At 35.2% G+C, this 27,248-nt stretch overlaps 1 protein-coding gene across 1 annotated transcript in view; it reads right to left on the bottom strand.

Moving 5' to 3' along the window:
* LOC128235547 (ecdysone receptor-like) overlaps window positions 1–15,164 on the bottom strand; it is a 62,313-nt gene extending 47,149 nt beyond the window's left edge. Inside the window, exons 1-3 of the mRNA XM_052950364.1 lie at window positions 15,032–15,164; window positions 14,032–14,370; window positions 2,940–3,080 (exon numbers count right to left, since the gene is read on the bottom strand). Of these exons, the coding sequence (XP_052806324.1) occupies window positions 2,940–3,080; window positions 14,032–14,370; window positions 15,032–15,086 (535 nt within the window). The 5' untranslated portion in view covers window positions 15,087–15,164. The remainder of the gene's footprint in view (window positions 1–2,939; window positions 3,081–14,031; window positions 14,371–15,031) is intronic.
* Between the last annotated feature and the right edge of the window lie 12,084 nt (window positions 15,165–27,248).

The following is a 27,248-nucleotide window of genomic DNA, read 5'->3' as shown; positions in this document are numbered from 1 at the left end:
TTTTAAACAGGGTTGTTTTCAACCCTGTTCAGTGTAGCTACAAACTTGACACTCACAACATAAAATGCCTATTAATAGTAATAATTGTCGTCTGCCTCTTTACCACCAAAAATAAAATTTGAGAAAGTGCGGACTATATAAATTGCAAGCTATGTTTCCAATAACCGAGCTAGAGTTGACAAAGCAAGAAGCAATCACAACGCAATAACTATTTTAATCATGTAATTTGTTGAACTTAGATAAAAGATAATATTAAAGTAGTATCCCTGCGCCCAAAAATGAATGAACATCGAAACGTAAACAAAGAATTACTATCCACTCAAAGCGCATCATTCTATCACATGAAACAATGATCCCATTCCCTGCGCATGCCATTTTCACAGGCATGTTAGACAAGTTAGCTGACGATATAGAAATAGAAGAGGGTTGCTGACCATATAGCCAAAGAAGGGAAAAAAGTTTTGAAATTAAAGATTTTTAAGACTTTTTTGTTTAATTTATTTTATATACTTTTTTATACTCGCTCACAGTACATAGAGACGAATGTTTGTGTATTTTTTTTTTTGAAAATGGCATTTCATTGAAATGAATTGAGTTATATTTTTTTTGCTGGTTTGGTGTAAATATGAGAAAATATCACGTATTTAATAACTTATTAGGTGTTTCATTTACAATTGTTTGAAAGCAATTATTTTAATTTTGACCATTTTCATTAAGAAACTATTTCTCTTTAATCTGTTGTATTTTTGAAGTTGTTTTGTGAATAACAAGGCAAACATAGGCAAACTCTTGCTAATGAGTAAAGTTTGATTAGTATATATTTCATTTTCTTGGTTGGGAATAGCACAAGCACTCGCCCTTTTTATATTTTCATTTTCTATTTTTAAACCCCACACATTTACGGGGAGGAAGGCTTCGTGGTGTTTGTTTCTATGCTGTTTCAATAGTTCACTAGCCGTTGCATATTATCTATTTATTGTTTCTCCCAGGTGAGAATCCATTTTTTTATGTAAATAATGTATATATCATTTTAAAATTTAACAATGGCCCTGAAAAGGATCGTTTTCAATTTAATAATTAGTATAGTCTTTGTTTATGCCAACATCTAATTACCAACTGGAAATGGTTTAAGTGTATCTTTTAAATTCACCCGGGATGATCAACCAATTTCTATTTTATTTCTCTGGTTAATAAATCCTTGGCAAGCCTAACTTATATTGAAACACCACAGGACTGGATGGAGTCTTATGCCGGGATTGGTTACATTCTCCATCCTGGTTTGCCTGGTTACACAACGACATTAACTTTATGGTCAATAAAATATTAATTTGTCATTTACCATCATGATTCAATAAACCTGGGGCGGCACCTGTGGTTGTTTTACACGGGGACTCTTAGATTCACTGTGCTACATATAAACACCTTATTAATACATACATGATCGTGAATTATAATGGTGAAACCCGTATAAAACCCTGTTCATGCAGCGCTATCAGCGCTTTGATTTTATTCATTGACTGTACCAGTGTGGGTTCACACTCCATTAAAACTTTTGTTATATTTTTAAGTGTATTTTATGTGTCATAATATTAGTGTAGATGCACTACCACGAAAAACATATTTGGTTTCAAAACATGAGGCAGTTTCTTTAACAACTGTGCAAAATCAGTGAACCCAAGGGAAGCAATTATTTCTGCATAAATCTTTCCTATACTGCATTTAAATGGATAATAGGAATGATTGTGATAATAAAGAAATTAATGAAACTACTTGAAATAATTATATGTTAACATTAGAATATCTTTATGATTGACTGTTCAGAGTAAAAAATGTAATCATTCTTCAGTAAAAACGATAGAAAAGACAGTCGAAAGTTGAATTTATGTATGTTGCCTGTTCAGCCGCGACTCGAATATTAATGTTAATGATTAAAAAACATCTTGATCTTAAAAAGTGATAGGCTGTCTCAGAAATGGAACAAACAGACACACTTACAACCCTAGTAGTGTAAGTTTGTCTCACAATGGGGAAAGAAATAAACAAAGAGATGTAATAAAAAAACATGTTTTAGTCACCTTGATGCAAGAACCCAACATCTGCTTCTATTTATATATTTATATATGTACTTATTGAGTTCTTGCTCTAAGGTGGCTGGCTATTTTGTAACCTTGTAAAGAATTTTGTAGACGGAGAGCGATCATGACATAATTATTTAAGGTACACCACTATACACTGTCAGAATGATCGAGCATGAAGTACTGAATGGATCACCTGCACAGTACACCATGATGCAGCCAATGTATGGAAACAAAAACAAATCTAGTACCTAGATTGTTGTTTATGACAACAGAGAATGTGTGAGCAATTTGAATTGTAAGTGAGTGAGCTATCAATATGTATAGACCTTTCAGTAATTTAATTGCTTTGTCAAATTAATTTTTAAAGGGACTAGACACCAGATGGTCTTAAAATCAGCAAATACTGTATATCCTCAACACATAAGCCTAGGATTCACAGTTCATACAAGCTTAAAGTATATAAAACCGATAATACATCACTTTGCATGATTATAAGAATATTTTTTCACTGTCTCAGCCGAGGTTACTCGTTTGAAAATAGCGCATAAGGGTTTCCCAGTAAATAGTGTGAATAATTAGCATTTGAAAGTCATGTGATTTTTACAGAATACATGATAAAGCAAAGTTATTTTTAAATTTGCTGGTATTTACTTGGTAGACAAACCCAGTAAATTTCGAATTGGAACAATATGTAAACATGGCGATCGAAAGATACAATTTTTTTTAAAAAGCAGAACACAATTACATAACATGCCCTAGTAACTTTAGTCCCCTTATATAAGGTATTTTTTGATGGCAGGAGACCTCAATATAAGTTTGTTATCATTTGAAAGGGCAAATACTGTGCATAAAATCACTTACATTCCTCTTTCATGCCGACCTCTCGACAACGTCGTAGTCGGCAAGCTTGGCACTTTCGTCGCATCCACATGTCCATCTCGCAATTTCCGCCATATTTACAGTGATACGCTGCTGACCGTGTTATACTACGACGGAAGAATCCTGAAACATTGATAAGGCCTTTTTTATTTGATTCTATGTTTTACGAACAGCGCCCCTCAAAAAAACTCATTTTTGAAATAAAAATAAAATTGTGATTTCTGTTTTTTTTATTTCCGCCGATGAAACTTTATCGCGGCAAATCATTAAAAGCAGAGGACATCGCAATAGCTGTAAAAATATTGGTGTAAACATTTCTGAAAAACATTCATCGGATTTGCAGGCTGGTGCTAAAAACCTGGTATCCTGTACCTAGTATCCCCCGGTATCCGGTATCTCTTTCTGACACCGAATTATGTTGATATCAGGGTTAATATCAGATGATAAATCCAAGTATCCACGGTCTGTTATTAATTGCTTTTTGACAACCAATGCATACTTTAAATAACACGGTATCAACATAATCCGGTATCATAAACTGTGATAACGAATTTTCTCGATATCGATACCTGGTACCGGGTTTTAGCTCATCCGGATAATCCTTTGTGGCAGGGTGACCTCCGGTTTATTTCCGGATTATAACAAAGTATAATAACAGAGATAAATATGGTTCCAGGTTTGTTATTATTTATTTATTTTTATTAGAGTTGTCATTTTAATGAGTTTATATTACATTATTGTGATATAATTTCAATGTCATGAGCTATAAATCGCTTGACTGTTTACCTGGACAGTTTAGTTCTGGTGGGTGGGGTAGATGGTTCAGAAAAGACTGTGGTTACTATTGTTATTGGAGTATTATTAATAACAAAAAATATCATCTATTCTAAAACATTTGTTTTGAAAATTAACACAAATAATACATTAAGATGTTTTACTATCTGACAGAGATAATCTATAATGAGTAATCTGTATGTACATTACCAGGTACAGTATAACTATGTTATAGTCTTATGAATGAACATAATTATATAAATCATTATCAATATAAATTATGATATTTATACTGCTCTGTGTGTTTTATTACTATTAATAAGAATTTTACTTAGAAAGAGTAATTATGTTATGCTGTCACCTTTGTATAGTGTTCTCAGCTTCTGAATGATTTGTCACTAGTTAGTTATGTTTAAACATTATGATGGCCACCGGACTAGTCACATACACCCAGGCCTGGAATTAAATCGGGGTCCAGATTGTCTTAAAACCCATCCATAAATAAGTCTGAAAGTAACTTATTTTTTTTATAAAAAATATACTTTTAATGTTCCATTCCTTTCTTTACAGATATGATTCAAATATGCTGATGTTATCTACTGAGATCATTACTTTCAATGAAGAACATCACTACAATTGGTTGGGCTGCTAGATTGGTAGTAACATGATGTAAGCTAGTGCCTGTTGAAACTCTATTGTTGGTTGGGAATCTATTGCTTACTGGACCACTATATTGGATGGACCATATGTGTTGGTTGAACAACAGTTACCATAAATGGTTGGACCGGAAGTGTTGGTTGGACCACCAGTGATGTTTGGACTGCTGTTGGGCAGAATGTGTGATGGACAACTATTATTATTTGAATCACTGTTGGATAGACAGCTTTTGTTTTATCAGACAGCTATAATCAGTTGATTTACAAAGTTCCTGGATCGCTAGTTCCTGGCAGATAAATATTCCCTGTATAGAAGGAAACAAAAAAGCTGTTTTGCTAACTGTAACAATGACATGGTTAGTGAATTGGTATCAGACAATTTGCAGCCAAGACAACACAGTGAAGTGATAGCTGATTCCTGAAACTCTAAATAGCAAATAAATTTACCGAAAATAGTTGATTTTTTTACGTCACTTGTCTCTAATAACATGCATTTACAAAGTATAAAGAGTGATTAATGAAAATATGAAGTGAACTTGTCAGATAAAGCAAAAACAAATGTGCTCACACTTACATATTGACTTGACATTGAAATAGAAAATCATAGAGAATACATCATAGCTTTTGCTTTTCTGTGTGTTTTTTTTTCCCCGACCAAAAAATAAAATTCCACAAATGTAATTTTATTTTTATTTTTATTTCCTCCTCCCCTGACACTTCACAACTCTGGCCGTTCGTAAAACATATAATTAAAAAAAAAAGGCCTAAAGGATGAATAAAAAGAGACAGAGAATTAACTTTAAGTTGTATGTATAAAATTTAGAGACAGCCACCAATTCCTCGAACCATCTATAACAGGATTAAGCTAAGCTCACAATTTTTGGTTTTCAATAAATTGTGTAATGTTAACTTCTTTAAGAGATTTTATACTTTGGATAGAATTTATCTTCATGATAATCAGAATAAATCAGTTTTCATTTATCAAAATTCAATATAAAAATGTAATTTGGCTTTTTGAAATAAGCTACGTAAGCCTGTTAAGCTTAAGAAGTTTCGAGAAATTGGGGCAGGAGGACTAACTTAAACAGATGTATAAAAAGACACAGGATTCTGCCTAAATCTTTCCATTATTTTAGACCATTTCAACCAATTTTCTTTTCATTTAAAAACATAACATGAATCCCTACATGTCAAAACTTCACATCAAAATTAATGCTCCCTTTCTTATACTTAAATTTCTAAATTAAGTCTCGGATCAAGGCCATTACGTAGTTGAAAGAAAATAACATAACAGGCATGACAGAAAATACATAAGAAACAAAGAAATTTGTTGTTAGAACAAGAGCTGTCACAGTATGTGACGAATGCCCCCGAATGTGACATTGACCTACGAACAAGGTCAGTACATGAAAAGTTGATATTGCCTTTACGTGTCAAATACATATGGCAAGTTATTTTAAATTGCCTCTGAAAATAAAAAAATACCACCCATACTTGACAACCTACACTGTAATGTCCTTATATTCAGAATTCCTTTGTGAATAAACACTTAGTGTATCTTTCACCTTAGAGGTAGGGACATGAGTCTTGCACACGACACGTCGTCTTCGTATGTGGAACACATGTAGCATGTTATTTTAAAATCTGTCCATACAAGAGAAAGTTACAGCCCGGACACGACAACCTATACCCTATGTCCTTGTATGCAGCACTCCATTGTATGTCCTTGTATGCAGCACTCCATTGTGAATAAACACTAAGTGTGACCTTGACCTTTGAGGTAGGGACACGGGTCTTGCACGCAACACGTCGTCTTGGTATGTGGAACACATGTGGCAAGTTATTTTAAAATCTGTCCATACAAGGGAAAGTTACAGCCCGGACACGACAACCTATACTCTATGTCCTTATATGCAGCACTCCATTGTGAATAAACACTAAGTGTGACCTTGACCTTTGAGGTAGGGACACAGGTCTTGCACGCGACACGTCGTCTTGATATGTGGAACACATGTGGCAAGTTATTTTAAAATCTGTCCATACAAGAGAAAGTTACAGCCCGGACACGACAACCTATACTCTATGTCCTTATATGCAGCACTCCATTGTTAATAAACACTAAGTGTGACCTTGACCTTTGAGGTAGGGACACGGGTTTTGTACGCGACACGTCGTCTTGGTATGTGGAACACATTTGGCAAGTTATTTTAAAATCTGTCCATACAAGGGAAAGTTACAGCCCGGACACAACAACCTATACTCTATGTCCTTATATGCAGCACACCATTGTGAATAAACACTAAGTGTGACCTTGACCTTTGAGGTAGGGACACGGGTCTTGCAGGCGACACGTCGTCTTGGTATGTGCAACACATGTGGCAAGTTATTATAAAATCTGTCCATACAAGAGAAAGTTACAGCCCGGACACGACAACCTATACTCTATGTCCTTATATGCAGCACTCCATTGTGAATAAACACTAAGTGTGACCTTGACCTTTGAGGTAGGGACACGGGTCTTGCACGCGACACGTCGTCTAGGTATGTGGAACATATGTGGCAAGTTATTTTAAAATCTGTCCATACAAGGGAAAGTTACAGCCCGGACACAACAACCTATACTCTATGTCCTTATATGCAACACTCCATTGTGAATAAACACTAAGTGTGACCTTGACCTTTGAGGTAGGGACACGGGTCTTGCACGCGACACGTCGTCTTGGTATGTGCAACACATGCGGCAAGTTATTTTAAAATCTGTCCATACAAGAGAAAGTTACAGCCCGGACATGACAACCTATACTCTATGTCCTTATATGCAGCACTCCATTGTGAATAAACACTAAGTGTGACCTTGACCTTTGAGGTAGGGACACGGGTCTTGCACGCGACACGTCGTCTAGGTATGTGGAACATATGTGGCAAGTTATTTTAAAATCTGTCCATACAAGGGAAAGTTACAGCCCGGACACAACAACCTATACTCTATGTCCTTATATGCAACACTCCATTGTGAATAAACACTAAGTGTGACCTTGACCTTTGAGGTAGGGACACGGGTCTTGCACGCGACACGTCGTCTTGGTATGTGGAACACATGTGGCAAGTTATTTTAAAATCTGTCCATACAAGAGAAAGTTACAGCCCGGACATGACAACCTATACTCTATGTCCTTATATGCAGCACTCCAATGTGAATAAACACTAAGTGTGACCTTGACCTTTGAGGTAGGGACACGAGTCTTGCACGCGACACGTCGTCTTGGTATGTGGAACACATGTGGAAAGTTATTTTAAAATCTGTCCATACAAGGGAAAGTTACAGAGCCGGACGGACGGACGGACGGACGGTGCGATTTTAATATGCCCACCTTCGGGGGCATAAAAAGTTATACAGCTTAAAAACAAATTAGGAGGTGTCCTATTTACTGCACAATTTAGGCCTGCGGCAGAAAATATTACATGCATCAGTCTGATCATGAAACAAAATATGATACTCATTGCAGAAAGAAGCATACCTGAAGCCATTTTGAACTTAATGCATGTAGACTTGAGTGAGTGGCGACATGTGAAGGTCTTTCACACTTTTGTTCTCAATAAATTAGTCGGAAGTGGGAGGAGTGTCCCATCCCTGATAAACTTTTTGAAGAACACACTAAAGAAAGAACCTTTTTCAAGCATTCTGTAGATTCTGAAGCCAACATTCAGTGAAATTACGATAAACATTTTAACCAGCCTCCCTTAGCCTTCGATCGTTACTCCTTATTTTGAGATTTTAGTACTTGCCATTTTGGGCACCAGAAATGGTTTTTCACACCCTAGACTACTGGCCTATGCCTATGTACGCTCCTGTCAGTGAAAACAGACATGCATGTTTGTAGCACTAGCAGATTCAGATGGGGACGCCCCAAGTGAAAGCCCCATCAAATATTTCACATCAAAATGGTAGGAAAATCATGCATAAATTGCAACAACAGATTGTCTGCAGTGACTGTTCTGAGGTGGTTTCTACAACAGTTTCAGTCAATTATCATTACCAAAATTTTCATTATATTTGCTACTTAAGCACTAGCAGACGACGCCACGATGTTTACATTGACACTGGGTAAAGATTTTTATGTGTTAGCATATTATATACAAACACCAGTTCTGGTGGTTAACATTAGGTCAGACACAACTAATACACAAACCAATGTTTTACCAATTTATTCATAATTCCATAGTATTTATATTTTCGTTAATTTTGTTTCAATTGAAATGCACCTATGTGACCTAGTATTTTTAACCAAAGAGACCCATAATTATACTTATCGGAGATATCGTTCATACAAATAACCTGATCAACAGAAACTTATAATTCCATTTGTGTGAGGAAAAATGAACATTTTATAAATACATCAGCTTTTCCAATAAGATCTGTCCCAGAGACCTAGTTTTTGACCCTAGATGACACACTTCAACATCTAAGATTTCATTTTTTTTATGACATCGGGAAAATATTTGACCTAGTGACCCATATTCACAAATGTTTAAGACAACATGTAGACAAATATTCTGACCAAGTTTCATAAAGATTTGACAAAAATTAATGAATTTTTATGACCATGGAATTCTTTCTCCTAAGATTTGACCTAATGCGACCTAAATTTTGACCGGGGACATATAATATTAAAGAACTTTCAAGATATCATGCAGCCAATATTTTGACCAAGTTTCATAAAGATTTGACAAAAAATGCTGAATTTATGACGTGGAAAATTTTTCCTAAGATTTGACCTCGTGACCTAGAATTTGACCCGGGATTACCGATATAAAAAATAAGCAAGATATTATGCAGACAAATATTCTGACAAAGTTTCATGAAGATATGGAAAAAAAACAAAAAAATGGGAAATATTTTTCCTAAGATCTGACCTAGTGACCTAGATTTTGACACGGGTTGACCCATATTAAATTTTGACCATGTTTCATCAAGATTTGATAAAAATTGTTGAATTTATTACCGTGAAATATTTCTTCTAAAATTTTGACCTAGTGACCTTGTTTTTGACCCGAGCTGACCCATTCATTTATATTCAAGATAACATGCTGACAAATAGTCTGACCAAGTTTGATAACCATTGGATAAAAATTCTTGATTTTATAACATAAAATGAAAACTTTAATGCAGAATTGTTAATGCCCGCCCCCCAGACTGCCCGTCTGCCCAACCGCCCGTCCGCCTGTTTTTCGCCATTCTATAACGTGTAATTTTTCGATGAAAAATCCTGCTAATAAAAAAAGCTTACGTACCCCACCTGTTTTTGAAAAAAATGTAACCCTAATATATATATACCAAAAATATTTTGGCCTTAATTGCATTCGTTGAACATTAACCGACAAAAAAATTGTAGCTTTAAATTATTCTACCAAGAACGGCACAGTTACAAGTGAACCTCTTTAAAGAGCTGAAAACCTACTGTTTGAGACCAAATTTTGGGTGGTACAAATTGACCATGATGTAATTAATTGATCGACGGGTGCACATTATTTATTGCAAACATGAGCATAAAACCTTCACCTTTCGTAATCTATATCAGCTAAACAAGATCTTTCTCCATTTTCGACCCAGCATCATCTAATAAACATTAAGAACACATTAATGATTGCATGTTTTACTCAGAGAATTAATAATGATGGTATCGTAAAGACATTAAATCCTAATTAAATTAATTAAAGGGATCAAATCACCTTATTTTACATGGTAACTTGCAATGTAGTGCATTGAAATAGGAAAATAGGTACTAGTGATGCAAACGAATATTCGAATATTCGATCAATTGTTTGGTATTCGAATGTCAAAATCGGTATTCGAATATTTCATGTGTTGTTGTTGAATAAATTTGATAATAAACCTTTTGCCTACAAATCAATTGTTGTGTTCAAGTTTGTCTTCTTTTTACAACAATTAGCCTATACTGCCAGAGGTGAGAATGTGATGACAATACACTAAACATGTGTGATATGTCATTTAGGAAGATATCGTCAGGTACTTTAAAAAGCCCCCCTTATTTTACAATAACTGGCTATAAGACAAGTGCCACAAATTTTTTAAATATTTTTGGTAAATTTAAATGCCTTTGCCAATTACGGTATAAACTAGTTCCTGAGTTGGTTTGGTTTTTCCATTGTTTTATTTAGAAGAGGTCAATACCAGAACAAGACTGCTCCATACAAGGGAAAGTTACAGCCCGGACACAACAACCTATACTCTATGTCCTTATATGCAGCACTCCATTGTGAATAAACACTATGTGTGACCTTGACCTTTGAGGCAGGGACACGGGTCTTGCACGCGACACGTCGTCTTGGTATGTGGAACACATGTGGCAAGTTATTTTAAAATCTGTCCATACAAGAGAAAGTTACAGCCCGGACACGACAACCTATACTCTATGTCCTTACATGCAGCACTCCATTGTGAATAAACACTATGTGTGACCTTGACCTTTGAGGCAGGGACACGGGTCTTGCAAGCGACACGTCGTCTTGGTATTTGGAACACATGTGGCAAGTTATTTTAAAAACTGTCCATACAAGAGAAAGTTACAGCCCGTACATGACAACCTATACTCTTATGTCCTTGACCTTTGAGGTAGGGACACGGGTCTTGCACGCAACACGTCGTCTTGGTATGTGGAACACATGTGGCAAGTTATTTTAAAATCTTTCCATACAAGAGAAAGTTACAGCCCGGACACGACAACCTATACTCTATGTCCTTATATGCAGCACTCCATTGTAAATAAACACTAAGTGTGACCTTGACCTTTGAGGTAGGGACACGGGTCTTGCACGCGACTCGTCGTCTTGGTATGTGGAACACATTTGGCAAGTTATTTTAAAATCTGTCCATACAAGGGAAAGTTACAGCCCGGACACGACAACCTATACTCTATGTCCCTATATGCAGCACTCCATTGTGAATAAACACTAAGTGTGACCTTGACCTTTGAGGTAGGGACATGGGTCTTGCAGGCGACACGTATTCTTGGTATGTGGAACACATGTGGCAAGTTATTTTAAAATCTGTCCATACAAGAGAAAGTTACAGCCCGGACACGACAACCTATACTCTATGTCCTTATATGCAGCACTCCATTGTGAATAAACACTAAGTGTGACCTTGACCTTTGAGGTAGGGACACGGGTCTTGCACCCGACACGTTGTCTTGAAATGTGGAACACATGTGGCAAGTTATTTTAAAATCTGTCCATACAAGGGAAAGTTACAGCCCGGACACGACAACCTATACTCTATGTCCTTATATGCAGCACTCCATTGTGAATAAACACTAAGTGTGACCTTGACCTTTGAGGTAGGGACACGAGTCTTGCACGCCACAAGTTGTCTTGGTATGTGGAACACATGTGGCAAGTTATTTTAAAATCTGTCCATACAAGAGAAAGTTACAGAGCCGGACGGACGGACGGTGCGATTTTAATATGCCCACCTTCGGGGGCATAAAAAGACTATTACAGATGTTAAATAAGGCTTGAGATTTTTAGTTTTTAAAAGCAAACCAGTTTTTAGACTATCTGCGCATGCACGTAGGTAGTTTTAAGACTGCAAACTCCAAAAAACTACTTCTTTTCATGTCGTTTTAACCCATTTTTTTGTCTCAATGTGCTCTATGTTTAGCAGAATGACGTCAAAGCTATAAAAATAGATCAGTTGTATTGCGTTCCGAGTATGAGTTCATGCTTGTTTGACTATTTCTGCGGTGTATTTCTGTATCCCAGCGTTTTAGTTTAAGCAGAATATAACTATTTTTAGATAGCTATATCTATCAGATTAATGTGGGTCAAAATAATGGAGGCTTGGTAGGAAGGTAACATAATGCTTTTCACTCTGAGTTTAGCCCAAGATGTTCCAGAAATTATTACCAACCGCAAGTTATTTGTAATGGTGTATTTATTATATTACTTTTATGACATAAGAAACAATAATGATTGTCTGAATGTCAAAATAGTTGTATCTCAGGTTTCGTGTTGCTAATGCTTTAAATTCTATGATTTCCCTGCTATACAATAACAAAATACTATTCATTCGATGATTTTTAGGCGTTTATATTTCTAATAAAATGTTTTCATTTTTTGCATAAAAGCTTTGTTCTGGTGTATTCTTGGCATAGTTTTAGACATTAGGCTTTCAATTTATTTTAGCACACATGCCGGCCCTGATACGACAGTGAGTTATGCATATGTTTTGTAAAGGAAAGAAGTTCGGATTAAACCTGTAAAACATCCAAAGAGTGCAAAGTAGTACTTAGGATCACAAATTAGTGTTTCTTTTGCACGAAACTTCAACTCAACATAGTCAATATGTGCGTGAAATTTGAAGTCAATACCTCAAAAACATGGAATTATGGAAGGAAGTAGACTTGTCTTGATGTTCCTGGACCAACAGAGGGATGGAAAAAAGTGATTTCTATATAGCCTCCACAACCAAGTGATGCAAGTATTAATGCCTTAGGCCCACCCCCCAAAATGTTTTTTTGCCACCGAAGACTATTATATAACCTTGACATGGTGTTGTAAAAATCAGACATGCTAATGAAAACCTTGCATAAATTGAGTTTGAAAATCATAAACTGCACAGACTGAAGGCTGTAACATAACCTTGACATGGTGTTCTATAAATCAGACATGTTAAGGCAAAAAAAAATGGTATTGTTAGGGTTACTGAATCTCTTCAAAACCAGGTAGCCATGGTACATAGGCTTTTTATTTTTATTAAACTTATTTTTTTATTAAACTTAAATTTAAGTAAGAACATAATTGTCATCATTGGAGAATAATTTACACCTCAACTTCCATTCCTTAAATGAACTGCCTTTCGGCAATTGCGTTTATCAAGCGATGAACGCAACATCTTTGGATATGGATCGCAATTCATCGTATAACAATATACATGAACACTATTGATCTTGTTATTGTTTGTATTGTGTCAGCTGGTCCCGTAAAATATATATCAACATTTTAGAAAGTGTAAATTTATTATATTTTAAATGTATTGTTGCCAAAAGTGTTTCAGTTTTACATTTAAAAGTGATTTCAAGTGGTTGATCTTTTCCCGCATTATTGTGACGTCATTTGAAAAAATGTTTCCGGTTACAGCTAGTCGGGTCGTTCTATTTACAGAATGGGTAAGAAAGGATTACTGAGAGGTTTTCTTAACTGAAATGAATTTTTTTTGTAACAATTCTTGAATGAAATAAGGAACTATTGGTGTAAATATCAGTAATGAATTGCGTGGTTGATGTCATTATCGGGGATATGAATGCAATTGGGCTGGTCAAAGTATGCCTGGAGTCCTTAGAACTCTTCGACCAGCCCAATTGCGTTCATACCCCAATAATGAAATAAACCCTGCAATTCATTCCTTAAATGGTGTTAAAGTAATCTTCCGCATAAAGATTGTAAGGTTTTAAACTTCATATTAAAACACACATTTGTTTAAAAAAAAAATTACCAACTGACTTAATAAAAATGGTAGGGTCAGTGCCATTTTCGTAGGTAGGGTCAGGTAACCCAAACCAATTGTAAATTTAAATAGACCTTATATACTTTATAATTCTGACTAAAACAATACACTAGCATACCTTTACATCCCTCACAGCTTAGAGCATTATAATGGTATCCTGATGCACGATCGCCACAAATCCTACATAACTCTTCCTCAATACTCTTCCCCACGACTCCACCCCCTTTCCGCTTCTTCCCGTCACCCAGTCCGCCCGTACTAGACGATATCGCCCGGTCACCCATCCCCGCCCCCATGTGTATATCGTAATGCATGTCTCCACCTGCCATGTGTATATCAGAGTCCATCGGAAGCATCGGACCACTTGGGCTTCCGAGAACCATGCTGTCTACGTACAAGTGGTTGCCATGATAACCGGTCACTAGGCCACCATGGTGACCCTCACTCTGGGGTAAAACTGCAAATAGAAAATGTTTATTTTATTTTATTTTTTTCAAATCTTACAAAAATAAAGCATTTACATCAATTATCACTAATATATAAATCTCAGAAGTTTCATTTCCTAAAATTACTCTCGTTAAAACAATAATCCACAATGCAACAGGGAAAATGGGAGAATAATCGTCCTCATAGCTGCACATATGGTGTAACATTGATTTCGCAACTATCAAATAAAGTGTGTGCAATTCTTGGAAATCAAATTAATCCGTCTTCGGTAGAAGATTAATCAGGGACTAAATAAATTATCTCCAAGGAGTGTGCAGACACAGACTTTACAATACAGACGTATAAAGACATACATCTGTGTTAAAGCGTGAGAGGTGCCAAAGAGATGGTTCGTATATACAGGCAACACAGTTTGAAAATAAAAATGTACTGGCAGAATCCCCTTTGAAAGCATCTTTAAAAAGGAAGCTTTTATTTTCATACAATTTATAAAATGGCCTTTTTGAAATTGATATTGGATATATTTTTAAAAAATTAAATTTGCAAGATACAAATTTTCCTATAACTTTCAATAAGGGTTAGCAGGTCTTGATTATTATGTTCCTTGTATCTATTATGTACAAAAAAAAAATCATCAAGAATAGTATATATCACATATATTTTCAATATACCTTTATTTCGATAATCCAGCCATTTATTACAAAGCATGCCTTGTGAAAGTGCCATATTAATTTATCATAGATGTTTTCCCATAAAATATTTATACTAAATAATCTTAACATAGCCAACTTGATTTATCTCCGTATAAAATTTCTTTCATGTTTTAAAAGCCAGACATATTGAGTACGTAGCATCAATCTCTTACATTGCGAAATTATTCATAAAAACTGTTTTAACTACATGCAAACTAATATGTAATGCTTGAACCTATATTCAACTTTTCTAAGCTGCTCAATATTCTAGTTTTAAGTGTTCCTAAAGCGCTGCTACATGTAACAAAGGCGACTGAACTATCAGCATTTAATTTGTGCTTTTATATGAACTATTTCATCAAGTGATAGTAAGAATGAAAATAAACTCTAATTTATTACAAAATATACCACCCAATTACTCATTACTCAAGTCCTCACCAGAATTAAGTTTTATATTTATGTGGAAAAATCAAAACAATCTTTTTTCTTTCGGAGCATCAGATCTCAAAATCCAAAACTAAGATAGTGTATCCACGTGGAACAGAACGAATGGTGAAACTGGTAATGAGAAAACTTCAATAAAACCACAAAACCTTATTTATAAGCTTCATGCACATTATATATCTCTCCAGAAGAAAATACGTATTGAAAATCAATAGCCATCAAGACAACGTGACACTTCTGGTTACCCTGACTTTAACTTAACTTCAACATCCGCTTGACAGCACAACTAATTAAAAATGTAGGGGAAAATAGTTCTGTTTTTTAATTATTCTTTCATTACATTCTGTTAATGTCGCCAGATAAAAGCACATTTTCATGATTTCTGTTTTTCGTTTTTTTTTATAAAATATAAAATCCAACATATTCAGCACAAGTGTCACAATTTTATTACAGCTCCTAATCACGAAATGGTGACTGTATGTATGTCTGGCAATTACTTTTGATGGTGTTCATATTACCAAAATCAGGCAAGTTGGTTTTCCCAGATAACTTGGCAAAGTTGGAAGATCACATTCTCAATGCAACAATTTTTTTTCGTTTCAACAAAAAGTAACAATGTAATGTTGTAGTAACATGTTTCAAAATTGCCCCCACCCACAAGCCCCTCAAAGCCCAAACCCCCTTACCACATTTAAACCATTTATTCATTAGCTACCTGGGATTATCTGCAGCAGACTAGAATGTTTTGTTTACATCATAAATTTCCTTCAAATAAACATATTCAAATAAACAGTTTTTGACACCACGCCAACATCATTGTGTCAAGGCTATCATGACAAAACCTTGATCAACTTCTCCTATTTATAAAGCAGACACCCAAATAAATACTAGAAATAATTAAATAAATTGCCATATCAAATGGTATGAATGTTTTTAAAGGAACAATAAAAAAAGTAATTAATTACGCTCAAAATGCACCATTTCAAACCAGAAATTGTTAACATTTTCTTGAGGGAGTACCCAGAAACACCCCTGAAATCACTTTATACCAACTAAATTTTGGTTCAGTTGTAGGGGCACAAGTCAAAAGGTTACAGCCCTAAGTTATGCCCCCGTAACATCTAATCCTGGATCCGCCCCTGAATATCTTATTTTAGCTAGATTGTCATGTAATTTGAGATGTTATAGAATCACGCTTTATTTCAGTTTCCTGGGAAAAAAACAAACGAGTTCTGGTCGCTATTTTGAGTGCCCAGTAGGAGCACTTGTTAAACTATTTTACTTCATACAAACTTTTCTCATGATGAAAGAAATTGAAAATTGAAAGAAAAAAGTCCCCACCAATATCAGTAAACAGATGCTTCTGTCAACAACTGTGCATCAAAATGCACATTGGAATGTGGGCTTCAAAGGCACACAATATATTATAAAGTTGATGCCAAAAATAATAGTTTAATGCATTTTCATGTTTAAATTATTTGTTATGTTCAACTTATTTGTTGAAAATCAAAATAAAGGGTATGATTAAATAGGTAAAGATAAAATAATATTATATTACCTTTTAAATGTTGTTTTTTAATAAATAGCTATGTAGCAATACATTCTCCAGTTAAAAAAAAGCGCCAAGATAGCTTATATTTTTTTATTTGTACCTAAATCATACGCCTTTTGTTTGCGTTGATCATACAGTCAAAGGAGTTAACATGATATTAATGTGTTAAAAAACAAAAACAAAACAACAACATTTTTTGCATCAACCAAATGCTGTGGGCCTTTTATGATGGAATGTGACTGCATGAGTATAGCCCAAGAGTATCAATATTGTTACATTGTTGGGTAGGGATAAAACGATGATAGAGTATTGTCGAAAGTCGATTACTTGTGTCCGCGGTCGGCGATAATCAATTTAATTACTCCATAATCGATTATCGCTAAAGTACGGCAAAGGGAAGTAACCGTGTTGTGTATGTACTGATTTTCTTTAAAACGGGAAACGGTACGGACTTGCTCCGTTTCGATTATATAATCGATGATTGATCGAAATGGCTCATCCGATTATTTTCGATGATCGATAATGACTTTGGTCCGAATTTCAATCCCTATTGTTGGACATAGTGCAAAGACATAACATGGAACACTAGTTAGAGCTACCATGGTTCCATGTATTTCACTGACACAAAGGACCCTAATGCTACGTTTACACTATGTTCCCGGTGGCCACGGCAGCCCCGTTTCAGACAACCGTGGAGAAAACGGGATAAACGTGAGACAGCGCGGGGGAACGGGATATGCAAACGTGACAGACCGTTATTGCGTACATGCCGGGCCAGAATTTTAAACTGTCAAAAAAAATGCCACGGCAGCCACGGTGTGGATGAGAAACGTAGCAGGTCGTAGTAAAATGGGGTAAACGCAATGACACGTGACAGTAGGTAATAGGCCGTTACACAACTTATAAATCGTCCGTAGGGGGGCGGGAATCATTTTTTATCCCCGGCATCGGAAGTTCCTTTCTAGTTTTGTCACGTTGTGCTTCGTTTTGTCACGGTTTTCACGGCAAGCTAGGGTAGACGATAGCCGTTTCGTTACGTTTCATTTGCGGTGAAAACACAAAATCTTTTTCATTTTGGGAATTCATGTTTACTTGTCGAAGTATGCTGATACAGTGATTGCTGTTGCCTGGGGGATTTTCTTTATACCGTGGACACAAATGTAATCCAAAGCTCTGCGGTGTTCGCGTGCGATGCATAGGAGGCCTTGACAAAACGTGGAAAACGTATCAGACCTGGATGAAGACGTGAACAACGTGAGGGATCCTATCAGAACGTATCGGACCGGGACGCAAATTACATGCATCCCTGGTAGACCGCGCCCGGACCTTAGTGCGCCTTGGATGAACCACTTTTTCGCCCCTACGGCTTGTCACGGTTATCTTAATAAAACGTGAGGAAACTTAGCACAACCTAACACAACTTGTTTATGGAGACAAAAATTGCCAAAATCCCACGGCGCAATATGTTTCGGGCAAACGGGGCTGCCGTGGCCACCGGGAACATAGTGTAAACGTAGCATTAGAAGTCAAACTAATTGTAGGTTGAAATATTTTATCAGACCAAACATATTTCTTCTTAATCATGTAACTAACTGTAGGTAAGGTCTGGTAACCCAAACTAGAAGTGATTTCTTTGAAGCCTTACAATTTTAGATACCCCAAACTAGAGTTGGGAATCGGGCAGAAAAATAACTATCGATAATCGGTAATGAAACCGATCAATGATCGATTATAAATTGATTTAATCATTATTTAATTATCTTTGGTCAACACATACAGTACATGCATTGGTTCTTTGTACATGCATCAGTTTTAAGAACCAATGTCCCCTTAAAATATTGTTTATACATTTCTATGTATAAATTACATTATTTATTCAGAATGCAACTATCCTTTAGTATTTACAAGTTACTTTTACAGAACATGAGACCACAGGCTTTATGTTTGTCTTACATTTATGTACTGTATACATGTGTGAAATAAAAACAGAGAAATATATCAATCTCTTTTTAATAATCAGTCAGTTACAAGTACTTCAAGCAGTTAAAATTCAATATGTTTTAAAAGAACAATTTCTTTCAGAAAACTGAAAAAAACAGTCACCACTGATGTAAACAAACAATTGTAATTGACCGTTCATTTGGAAATAACTTTTTTGACAGAAAAATGCAAATATTTCTTAGTTTATAAAAGAGCTATGCTATTTTCTGCTTCTACATGTGTGATACATTTTGATTTGCTTGTATTCAAATGACGCAATCCTTGGCCAAATTTTCAACTTGACAGAATTTTGTATAGCGATGCAATGCTGAAATTTTGCCTAAGGATTGCATCATTAAAATACAAGCAAATCTAAAATATTTCACATGTGTAGAAGCAGAAAATAGCATAGCATAGTTGTTTAAATATTAGGTTAAAAAAAAAAAATCATATCTTTTCTGTCAAAAAAATTATGCAGAAATTAACGTCCCTTACTTGTTTTATAATATTGAAATCGGTTTGTGACTCGTGGTGACCAGTGTATGAACCCCTTTTTTTGTAACAGTTGCTGCACGGCACACCTTGCACTTTCACAATTAATATTGTGAGAATGCTTGACACCAGAAACAAATCTATACACGACGCACGTAACACATGTTATTTAAGCCGCCTCCTTCTGGCGGCAACTCTATTTTTTTCCATTTTCAAATTGGTAGAAGATTTTGTTATTAAGATGCTTACAGTGAATATGCTACTTTAAATTTTTGTATTTGTTTCTCAAAAAATTATTTATGCTTAATTTATATTGTTATGCTCAAATATCTGATAATTGATTATCAACTGTTATAATTGTTATTTTCAACAGCTCAATAGCAATTAATTGATGGTTCCCTAATATAAAATGCAGAGGACATCTAGATAAAGTATAGTGCTGATCAGATTGGTGCGGAAAGGCATTAAGAAAATGCTGGTAACATAAACAAAGAAGTTTACACTTGGATAAAGCAGATACTATGTTCTGCGTATTGGTCTCATTAGTCAGTAATTTATACATGTAATTTTAATATTATTTAGAATACAACCTACATTTTCAGCCAATGAAATTGCAGATACGCAATCAGTGAGTACTAGGCTTATTCATTAAGAATTTAAATTTCACAGGTGTTTAAAGGTCGGCCTACTGCAACTCATCTGATACACACTTGCATCAGATTTTGCGTTTGCAATGTGTTAGCCAATAAGGGGCTTGTCGCTACGCTCACATCCTTCAAATGTTACTTCCAGTCATCCAACTGTTACTAAAAGACCTCTACATAGATACACCTGCAAAGCCATGTTGTATCCTAGTGCTATTAAAGTCCCTATAATCAATGTGCTGCACTGTGGGTGAGAGTTATAGCAGGGTCACATGTTGAAGGTTATGTCCTACAATATATTTGATATTCTGCCATTGAAGTCTCTATCAATATCCTTGTCTATCCTTGTCTGTGTTGCACATTTATAGCAGGGTCACAGTTAGAAAGTCATGTCCCACAATGTATTGGATATTCTGCCATTGAAGTCTCTATCAATATCTGTGTCTGTGTTGCACATTTATAGCAGGGTCAGAGGTTAGAAGGTCATGTCCTACAATGTATTGGATATTCTGTTTTTGAGGTCTCTATCAATATCTGTGTCTGTGTTGCACATTTATAGGAGAGTCAGAGGTTAGAAGGTCATGTCCTACAATGTATTGGATATTCTGCTTTTGAGGTCTCTATCAATATCTGTGTCTGTGTTGCACATTTATAGGAGAGTCAGAGGTTAGAAGGTCATGTCCCACAATGTATTGGATATTCTGTTTTTGAGGTCTCTATCAATATCTGTGTCTGTGTTGCACATTTATAGGAGAGTCAGAAGTTAGAAAGTCATGTCCTACAATGTATTGGATATTCTGTTTTTGAGGTCTCAATCAATATCTGTGTCTGTGTTGCACATTTATAGCAGGGTCAGAGGTTAGAAAGTCATGTCCCACAATGTATTGGATATTCTGTTTTTGAAGTCTCTGTCAATATCTGTGTCTGTGTTGCACATTTATAGCAGGGTCAGAGGTTAGAAAGTCATGTCCCACAATGTATTGGATATTCTGTTTTTGAGGTCTCTATCAATATCTGTGTCTGTGTTGCACATTTATAGCAGGGTCAGAGGTTAGAAAGTCATGTCCCACAATGTATTGGATATTCTGTTTTTGAGGTCTCTATCAATATCTGTGTCTGTGTTGCACATTTATAGCAGGGTCAGAGGTTAGAAAGTCATGTCCCACAATGTATTGGATATTCTGTTTTTGAAGTCTCTGTCAATATCTGTGTCTGTGTTGCACATTTATAGCAGGGTCAGAGGTTAGAAAGTCATGTCCCACAATGTATTGGATATTCTGTTTTTGAGGTCTCTATCAATATCTGTGTCTGTGTTGCACATCTATAGCAGGGTCAGAGGTTAGAAAGTCATGTCCCACAATGTATTGGATATTCTGTTTTTGAGGTCTCTATCAATATCTGTGTCTGTGTTGCACATTTATAGGAGGGTCAGAGGTTAGAAGGTCATGTCCTACAATATTATAGATAGTCTGCCTTTGAAGTCTCTATCAATATCTGTGTACGTGATGCACATTTATAGCAGTATTAAAAGGCATAATACACCACAATTCGAAAGTGCCTTCTCATTATTACATGCCTCATTTCCTTTAATTTACACCATGAATCAAAGCATGGTTTTACAATCTAAGACCAATGGCTACCTTTTGGTTTTGAAGCCGAATGGTTTAATGTGATTTCAAAAACAGACTGATTAACATGATGAATCTACTTGATCTTCTTTTTATTGTTCACATTTTTACCGCAATGCTTGTCCTGTACACCAGATATTGTCATTTTACCGAATACAACTTCAACCAATTTAATTTTTCTTAGGCGAAACACAACTTTTTAACTGTTGTTTAATGTTTAGCACACAAGTGGAGCTTTCTCCCCATATATGTTGTTAGTGGTCGAGAAGCACTAGAAATCAGTGTTATTTCGCATGCAAATTGGTCAATTGTCTACAGAATATATATAGGGAATATATTTAGTAGTCTGTGGTAAGTAATGCCTACAATATATTGGATTGTCTGCCTTTAAAGTCTTAATCAATATCTGTGTCTGTGGTTCACATTTATAGCAGGACTGTTACTGTGACAGTTAGTCTGAAATAATGATCAATATGGGGCTCTAAAAATCTTATCCCTAACGTGAAGGATTTGCCATAGAATTTTTTTTTTTTAGATCTGTCCACATACAATTATTTGGGCTAAGTCACAGTAAGTAATGTCTACAATATATTGGATATATCCAATGTTGCTTGCACTTAGCTTGGTGAACTGTATATTCAGGACATAATTCTAATATGATCATTGATGATTTCCCATCATCTGAAGGACAAATTGAGGTAATATTTATTATACGTCTAGAAAAATGATGATAAAAAGGACATAAAAAAGGAGTATGTATACAGTCTATCTATTTTCTATCCTTAAGACATGTGTGTCATTTTGTCTATATATACCATAAAAAAAAAAATGAATCTCTTCAATTATCGTGCATGCCCTAATAAGATGCCTTATAAGTGATAAGAGGGGGTCTTTTTGTGGGTCTTTTTTTCTGATTCTGTGATATGAACAATGAATACCTTAACCTAAAACTCCAAAATATGTGATAAATTTGGATTCCTATATTGGCCATTTTAGGGCACAAGCTGGTCATGACCTCATGAATATAAATTGATAAGTAGAAGTGCACTTGAAGTGCACTAACAGTCAAGTTTTAAGACTCTTAACAGTAAGACTCCAACGTCTACAATTTTTTGTAAACGTGTACACATGATATAAAAAAAAAGCGATGCCATTTATTTAACATCTTAGTAAATAAAGTTATTATCAAAATTGACTGTTAACCTGTACGTATATTTCATACCATATTTTCTCGACTATAAGGCGATTCGCTTATAAGACGGCCCCCTAACTTTGCCCATGTAATCTGGTGCTTTTTAAATTCTTCCTAATGTGTAAAAATGTTCAAGCTCAACGGAGAATTATCGACTTTCGCGGTAACTGTTTTTGTTTTACTCAAAGAAAATGGCGGTCAACTGTGAGCTCTCTTTTTGGAGGTAGGTTAAAAATGAGTACATGGTTACGCGTTTAAGTTTGCAGGTCATTACTTATCGGAATTGTAATAATTAATCAATAACAACATATGTTTGTTTTAGTTTATTTTTTTATTGAAGACACCAATGAAGTTCTTCGGCAAACTAAATGGCTTCAATAACATAACTGCGAAAAGCCGAGGCATGAATAGGTGTTTGTTTAGCAATAATGCTTTAGGCAATATTGTCCCTTGATTGGCGACGAACATAAGGGATTCATATTCGCATTGTCATTTGTTTGCTTAATCAAATTGACAGTTAGGTACCTACATCATATTAAGATTCCAATTTATTGATTTGATATATCTGTCAAACTAATTATACTGACACGCGCCATGAGAAAAAAATGCAGATATAACGGTACACTGTGTGACGTCAGAGCACGCGCGGTGAAGAGATTTCGTGTTGTTGTTTACTTAATTGCCCCATACAGACGATATACTGGATAGACGAATACCCTATGTAAAATTTTACTGATTTTGACTTGAATCTTTTTTTAATATTTTATCGACTCACTTATAAGACAGGTCCCCTACTTTTGGGGTAAAAATCGTGACCCAATTTCCCGGTCTTATAGTCGAGAAAATACGGTAAATCTTTGCATAAATTAATCATTTTTATGATTTCCCAATTGTTCATTCATATTTATTTGATTTCGTATAGACACATTTTGCTCCGTATACACACATTTTGCTCAAGGGGATTAACAATATGAAAAAAAAATATTTAGAGAAATTTGTGTTTACTATCTAACCTTAAAAACAATTAAGGCAAATTATCACAAATTATCGTAAATCAGCATGTTATAAGATAGAATTATTTGTAACTGTTTATATTAACAGATAATATGGTTTCTTCTTTAAGAGATTTGTGGGCGTGCTACAAATGCTTCGTCATCGTCCCTGTATTTTCCCCTCGAATACGACAATTCCATTCAACAGAAGTTGCATTTATCCCTCTAAGGACCGACAATTCCATTCCACAGATTGAAGTTAATTGCATTTATCCCTCTAACGACCAACAATTCCATTCCACAGAAGTTGCATTTAATCCTTGAGCAAACATCGATCTTGTTCAAATTTAGAGAAATGTTGCCCTACTTCAGACTGTTTGCCTGAAGAATCCACCAATCGCTAACTGCACACGACACAAAAAATACTGTGGATATTTTCGCGTTCTTCTCACTCATGTGACTGTTTCGGTTAAATGGCCTGCAATTTTTTTAACATTTACAGCCAAAAAATGATGCGAGGCCTTACACACATAAAAACATCAGAGCCTTAATTAACAGAACTGTATCTCAGGGCATTTTGCCTTTAAAAGTCTGTCAGACCTCGACTGAAGCTGGTTATAAATGGCGAGATCTGGCATATACACTGATACAGTTGGTCCTTATAATTGGTAATAAAATTTGGAAGGAATCAGAGATTTGGATTTAAAATAACTCATTCAATGTTGTGTATTTGGTAAGAACAGCAGTGTCAACAGGGTTCTCAATAAGTTTCGGTTGAACCATCTCAAAAACTAAAGTAACCAACCAGCGACTACTTAGGCCTAAAAAAAAATTGTTTGGTTAGGGTTACATCCTTAAAAAAAATAGGTAGGGTAGGTAGGCTTTTTATTTTTTTTTATTTTTTTTTTATTAGGTTTTATATAAGAATATACTTTTCATCATTGGAGAATGGTGTTAAAGCTATCTTCTGTACAAGCATTTAAGGTTTAAACTTAATATTAAAAAGCAATTAAAAAAAAATGTATTTTTTTTTAGGCCTTATTATAGTTAAAATATTTGCCTATCTTTAAACCTAATTCATGGCTCACATTGATATATATCTAATTCAGACTACTTCCATATGTGGCATATCAATTCTGAATGATGAAATTTTAAAAAGCAAATTTATGAAGCATTACAGAGTGAGGCTGTTGTAATATAATCAACTGTTGAATACCGGTAACCAATGAACAAAATTGCACCAAATCCGACAACACTTACGTAGCTTACATAAACTCCTAAACGGAATCTGACTACATAATAAAATAGTTACTTTCAACTTGATTCGATTTCAGTTTTAGAAAATAAATTTACAGGCATTTTAAACATTATGCACAGTTTCAACCTTTTTTCAAGTTTTTTTTTTTTCAAATTAAACTGCGTCACTGTGTCCAGTGCACTTTTGTGTTGCCAAACAATATTGGCCATGAAATATTGCTTTTTAAAATGAGGCTCAAATGGACACAATCTCTTAGGTGAGAGACTTGAAATGAACACTTTGGGCAGTTAAATAAAACTTGTTAAACTTGTATAGGACATCTCCTAACTTAAGTCACTTTCTTAATTTTAGTAACTTTTTAGCCATCTGAAATATAAAAATTAAAAATTTCCAAAATTCATTATTTTATTGACCTTATTAATACTTTATTGTTAAAAACATTAAAACATAAATTTCTTTTAGATTGACTATGAAATTTTTAACAAATCAACTTAAGTTAGGAAACAACTTAAGATGCTTTATGAATATGTAAAGGCCCCAGATGGTCTCAAATTTGAAAAATAAACGGAAAAGGCATGTGATTTTACAATGAAACATTTATTATTTTAAAAGTTAATTATTTTCTCTGTTATTTGTTGACTAAGCACTTATTTAATAATCTTTGATCAGTAAGTTCTCACCTTTAATATAATTATTTAATAGGGTGATAATCCTTAATGCGATAATGACATTATATGTTTTATTTCTTTTGAAGATGTTTTATATGTAAAGTCATTTATATATATGCAGGGGGGCTATTGTCTGGGGGGGGGGGCTATTGATTGTCTGGGAGGGCTATCATCCGGGGGGGGATATGGTCCTAGGGGCTAATGTCTGGGGGGGGGGGGCAATCATCCGGGGGGGGGATATCATCCTACACTCGTTGAACGAGGCTTATAATACATGATTTTACATGATTAAAAGAATATTTTGTTGCCGTCTCAGCGGAGTGTACGCATTTAAAATAGAGCATAATGGTTTACCAGATTATACTGTGTATATTTAGCATGTGAAAGTCAAGTGATTAGTTCAGATACATATACTGATGCTATTTTAAATTTACTGTGATTTATGTGGTAGACAAAACAAGTAAATTTCGAATTGGAAAAATTTGCAAAAACTGCTAACGATGCATATGTCATAAATGATGTGATACATCAGTATTAAAGCAAGATTGAATGTGTTGTACACAACATCCACTACCTACATAAATACATTAACAAGTTCACATGTAACCCCCCCCCCCAACATACATGTATTTATTTCCCCCACTACCTACATAAATACATTAACAAGTTCACATGTAACCCCCCCCAAACATACATGTATATATTTCCCCCACTACCTACATAAATACATTAACAAGTTCACATGTAAACCCCCCCCCCAACATACATGTATATATTTCCCCCACTACCTACATTTAACAAGTTCACATGTACCCCCCCCCAACATACATGTATATATTTCCCCCACTACCTACATAAATACATTAACAAGTTCACATGTAACCCCCACCCCCAACATACATGTATATATTTCCCCCACTACCTATATAAATACATTAACAAGTTCACATGTAACCCCCCCCCAAACATACATGTATATATTTCCCCCACTACCTACATAAATACATTAACAAGTTCACATGTTACCCCCCCCCCAACATACATGTATATATTTCCCCCACTACCTACATAAATACATTAACAAGTTCACATGTAACCCCCCCAACATACATGTATATATTTCCCCCACTACCTACATAAATACATTAACAAGTTCACATGTAACCCCCCCAACATACATGTATATATTTCCCCCACTACCTACATAAATACATTAACAAGTTCACATGTACCCCCCCCCCCAACATACATGTATATATTTCCCCCACTACCTACATAAATACATTAACAAGTTCACATGTAACCCCCCCCCAACATACATGTATATATTTCCCCCACTACCTACA

This window comes from Mya arenaria, chromosome 1 (genome assembly GCF_026914265.1).
Source record: "Mya arenaria isolate MELC-2E11 chromosome 1, ASM2691426v1".
Lineage (NCBI taxonomy): Eukaryota > Metazoa > Mollusca > Bivalvia > Myida > Myidae > Mya > Mya arenaria.
This window is presented reverse-complemented; position numbering and strand designations above follow the sequence as displayed.